This window comes from Elaeis guineensis, chromosome 1, assembly GCF_000442705.2.
Source record: "Elaeis guineensis isolate ETL-2024a chromosome 1, EG11, whole genome shotgun sequence".
Taxonomy (NCBI): Eukaryota; Viridiplantae; Streptophyta; class Magnoliopsida; order Arecales; family Arecaceae; genus Elaeis; species Elaeis guineensis.
In genome coordinates this window covers 139,387,542-139,391,930 of record NC_025993.2, presented here as the reverse complement: position 1 = coordinate 139,391,930, position 4,389 = coordinate 139,387,542, and the positions used below count along the sequence as shown (strand labels likewise).

Here is a 4,389-nt window from a genome sequence, read left to right as displayed (position 1 = left end):
GCATCAGGTTTCCTCCTCCAATCTTCTTCAAATGATCCTATGCTGAAAGATCAAATTTTGTTGTTTTCGCCCCTTTAGATGTCACGTGATTTTGTAAAAGCTATGGATAATATTTTATGTATTTCATCCAATCAAATGTAGCTGTTTGGGATTGAAATATTTTTTTTTCCTTCCTCAATCCTTATACTTAATGTATTTGCATTTTCGGAGATCATGGATGGAGTTTTGCATGGGAAAGAAGGTTGGTTGCTTTAAGACAAATCTTTATATCGTGTATGGAGATTGTTGGTTATAGTTTATGATACTTGATTAAAAGACCTCTCTTACGATTGATAACCGTATAACTTCCACTATTCGAAGCTTATTGTTTGAGTTTGTACAAGATTTAGAAGTAGGCATGTCTGCTGGATCTCCACTTTATTAGCTTCGAAGTCCGAGGCCAAGAAAAAATTAAAAGGAAAAGAAGAAAAAAACAGATTGGTGCTCTTGTGAAAACCATCTAATTCTATCTTTTTAAGACAACTATAACAAGGGCAGATTAGAACGCTCTTATATTATTAGACTGGATGGCTTCAAAAAAATATATGTGGATGATAAATTTTGAGAATTATATTTAGATATATTTATTAAAAATAAAAAAATATTAATAAAAATGATAAAATTAAATATTAATACTATCGATAAGATCAATAGTATTTTAATAAAAATAATATATTTTGGTAATAATAATAAATTTTTATTAAAAATATTTGTATAAGATTAATACATTTTAATAATTTATTAATAAAATTATATATTATTAAATATTAATAAAATATATTATTTTAAAATAAAATATATAATTAATTAAAAAAATATTTGTAGATAATATATTTTTTAAATAAAAAAAGGGTATCCTGCACATCGTGCGGGTTATATGCTAGTTAATGGAGAAAGCTAATAGGGTTATTGGTCCTCTTTGGTGCCTCTAACTCCTTATGCTATCCTTGGTGGATACTTGATGTACCAAAAATTAATAGTAATAATGTATAAGATATCAATTGATATAGGAATCTTTCATCATATAATGCCAATCATGAATAAAACTTGAGATGAAATTTATTCATTATGCTATCAAAAGAGCTCGAGTGATCATTTAGAAAATGGACAATGCCTTTTCAATCCTATCCGTCAAGATCTTTTGACAAAGTTATGTCATTCCAAATCTAGCCAGCTAGTCTTACCTCAGAATGGTTATTTTAAAATCATGTTAGTTTTAATCCTTGGGTTAATTTAAGACTTTAGCGAAAATACTATTATAGGGATAATGTCATATTTTAACTACCATTATTTCATTCATTCACCGTGCATAATATAATAATTTTGATTCATATTATGCTAAGAATAAAGTAGAGGCTAAAGCCTGGGTGGCAAACTTTTCTCCCCTTTACATCAAAAAAAAAAAAAAAAAAAAAAAAAAAGGGGTAGAGGCTAAAACCTTTGACCTACATAACAATTGTTGCTATATCGGCGACTGGAACCATGGTTGGCTACATAACTTTTGGATCATCATAAGAAACTTTAACTTGCAATTTTTCTAAGAAAAATTATGGTAGCATGGTGCTGTTGGACTGATTCTAAGAAGACATGTCCACCTTGACTAATTCTAACAGAATTCTAGTACTACCTCTTGTTATATATATATATAAAGACCCAAACAAATCCGCAAATTTGATCAAACAAAATGTTCCCACTATATACGTGAAACGGGTGGCATATGAAATGGATGTTACCTATTATCAAATATAAGCTATTGGTAATAAAACTATATCAAATAAAAACACTCCGATTACATTATATGTTAGCCTCAAAAGTAAACAAATCGTGCTACATCAATCAAGCATTATTGAATATGTCAAATTTGTGCCATTTCCTATCACCATAAGACGTGGTGAGAAGGCACGACTTCTAAAATTTGGAGGTCATGTTAAGTGAGGCCATTCGGCTTCTAACTTTTATATCTTGCTGTAATCCATCAATTTAACATAGCCTAGGAAGTGAAGACTGGGCACATCAAGTTACATTCACCAAAAGCCTTTATTTGCTTAATTTGATCCGACGAGAATTCTGAAGGTTCAAAGGGGCTCATATATTTTTCTTATTAATCTAAGCGCCGGAGGATTCGGTCAGAGCCAATCAAGCGAGTCCTCTAACCTTATTGGCTTCCACGCTCCACCACATGAAACCCCCTCCAAAAACAGCTCATGCAAAGCTATTATTGGCAAGCCAACCTCCTAACTCAACCGCTTTGGTTCTTCTTTATACTGCCCTTGCTCTATAAATTCTAATAACCAGCAGACCTTGTGAGAGAGAGAGAGAGAGGGGGGGGGACAACCAATGGCCAAGCTCCAGTTTCTTCCTGTCTTTGTTATGCTTAGCCTCACCCTCGCCGGCATTGCCCTTGCTCATGATCCTGTCACCAATATTATTGGTGAGGCTTCAAAGACAAAGGACTTTACCCTTGAAGGCCGCGTCTACTGCGACACATGCCGTACTGGCTTCGAGACCGATCTCACCACATACATGCCCGGTAAGCTCCATTGGAGAAATTCAGATGCCATCCTGATAGTCGTAGTAGCACCTTTCGTCTAATGTATGACTAGTGGAGGGGTTCGGGTTGTATCTTTCACCTGAAAGAATAGCTGATCTTCTTTCAAAACATCAATCATTTAATCATGTATTGCATGGATTTCAAAGCACTTGAGTCTCTTTCTTCCTATGCCTGCATAGATCTCAAAACAGTCATTGCACGATCTAATGATTGGCATCACAACAGAAGGTGAATTATTTATTTCATAAAAGATACGACCAGACCGCCTAGAAGAGGTGCCTCAAATGCATTCAAGACTGGTAGTCTCATGTTGCTACCCTTTGAAGTCTAATATGCCTTCACGATAAATGACCTTTTTCATATTATAGTAACGTATTCCCCAGATAAGTAGCTCGGTGGTACACCTCTTGAGTGGCGTTTTAGTGTTGTTTATCATCACTTAAATTATTATAGTTACAAATACTATCTTTTCGTTTGCACCTTTAATTATAAGGAATAACATAAGTCATTCCTTTGCTATAATGTAATAATGTCCTATAATAATTTGGCATTATGATCATGATATAGTTATATATATGTGAAGGTATCGTTAGGAGAATGAGAACAGCTTAATAATTTCTGTGTGGCAGGTGCCAAGGTGAGGCTGGAATGCATGCGCTATGGCACAGATGAGCTCACTTATAAGGCCGAGGCGACAACAGATTTCTTGGGCATCTACCAGATGACAGTTCCAGATGACCACTCAAACGATCAATGCTCGGTCGTGCTCGTGAAGAGCTCGCTCGACAACTGCACCGAAATCGAGCCTGGTCGGGACCGTGTCCGGATCACCCTTGCCCAGGATGGCGGCTTGCTCTCCAACATCCGCCAGGCAAATGCCCTCGGCTATCTCATCGACAAGCCATTGCTGGAGTGCGGCAAGCTGCTCCAAAAATATGGCTTTGCAAATGATGATGATTGAGAGAGAGAGAGAGAGAGAGGAGAGCAAGAGAGGCTACAACTACAATGGTCACCCTGCATGTCTGCAATAACAAAAAGCAATAATAATGACAGTTAACAATAAAAAAAAGCATAGCTATGTGAAAAGTGGTTGAACCTTGTACAACGAGATACGTATGTGCCCTATGTGACAAGTGGTCCCGTATCCGTGTAACTAGCTTGGTGGTCTACCATGCTATACGTTGGTTCTTCCTATACATCGTTGATGTAATTGTATAATGTATATTCTCGATCAATTCTCTTCATCTTGATCACATCTTATTGGAACTTGAGAATCTAGATGGAATCATGCAAATCACACCACGGTGCACATGAGTACTATGTGCCGGAGTTAAGAGATGGCCTTTTGTGGTTCACATTTGATGAGTGCAGGCGGCCATCTCTTCAGCAACTAGTTGTTGTATGTGTTGCAGCTATTTCCAATGTAATTAGGGGATTGTTGTTACATAGGTTTGGTTTTTCTATAGGAAAGCCACCTTGTTATTTAGGGCTGCAAATGAGCTAATTTGAGCTTAGGAAATTCAGAATTTTCAATAAGTGCAACAGAGAATTCCAATTCGGATCAATGTAAAATTTGGTCCATCGGTGATCACTCATTCGTCATTGAACAATGAGAGCTATGTTCAGCTAATGGTTCTAGTCCACCGTAGTGGTAATTATGATCAAATTTTCTAACTACATGAATCTTTTACAAAGAAAACCATGCTAATTAGATTTTACAGTTAATAGAAGAAGAAGAGAGAAAAAGGAAGAGGGACGGACTTGTATAAAAATTTCAACAAATAAGAAATGGGACCAGG

At 36.0% G+C, this 4,389-nt stretch overlaps 1 protein-coding gene across 1 annotated transcript; it reads left to right on the top strand.

Annotated features, from left to right (window-relative positions):
- The first annotated feature begins 2,341 nt into the window (after nucleotides 1–2,341).
- LOC105060385 (major pollen allergen Lol p 11) lies at nucleotides 2,342–3,834 on the top strand. The gene is made up of 2 exons (XM_010944058.3): nucleotides 2,342–2,569; nucleotides 3,220–3,834. Exons 1-2 carry the CDS (start codon nucleotides 2,377–2,379, stop codon nucleotides 3,549–3,551), a joined length of 525 nt encoding a protein of 174 aa, XP_010942360.1. The 5' UTR covers nucleotides 2,342–2,376; the 3' UTR covers nucleotides 3,552–3,834.
- Nucleotides 3,835–4,389: the final 555 nt, after the last annotated feature.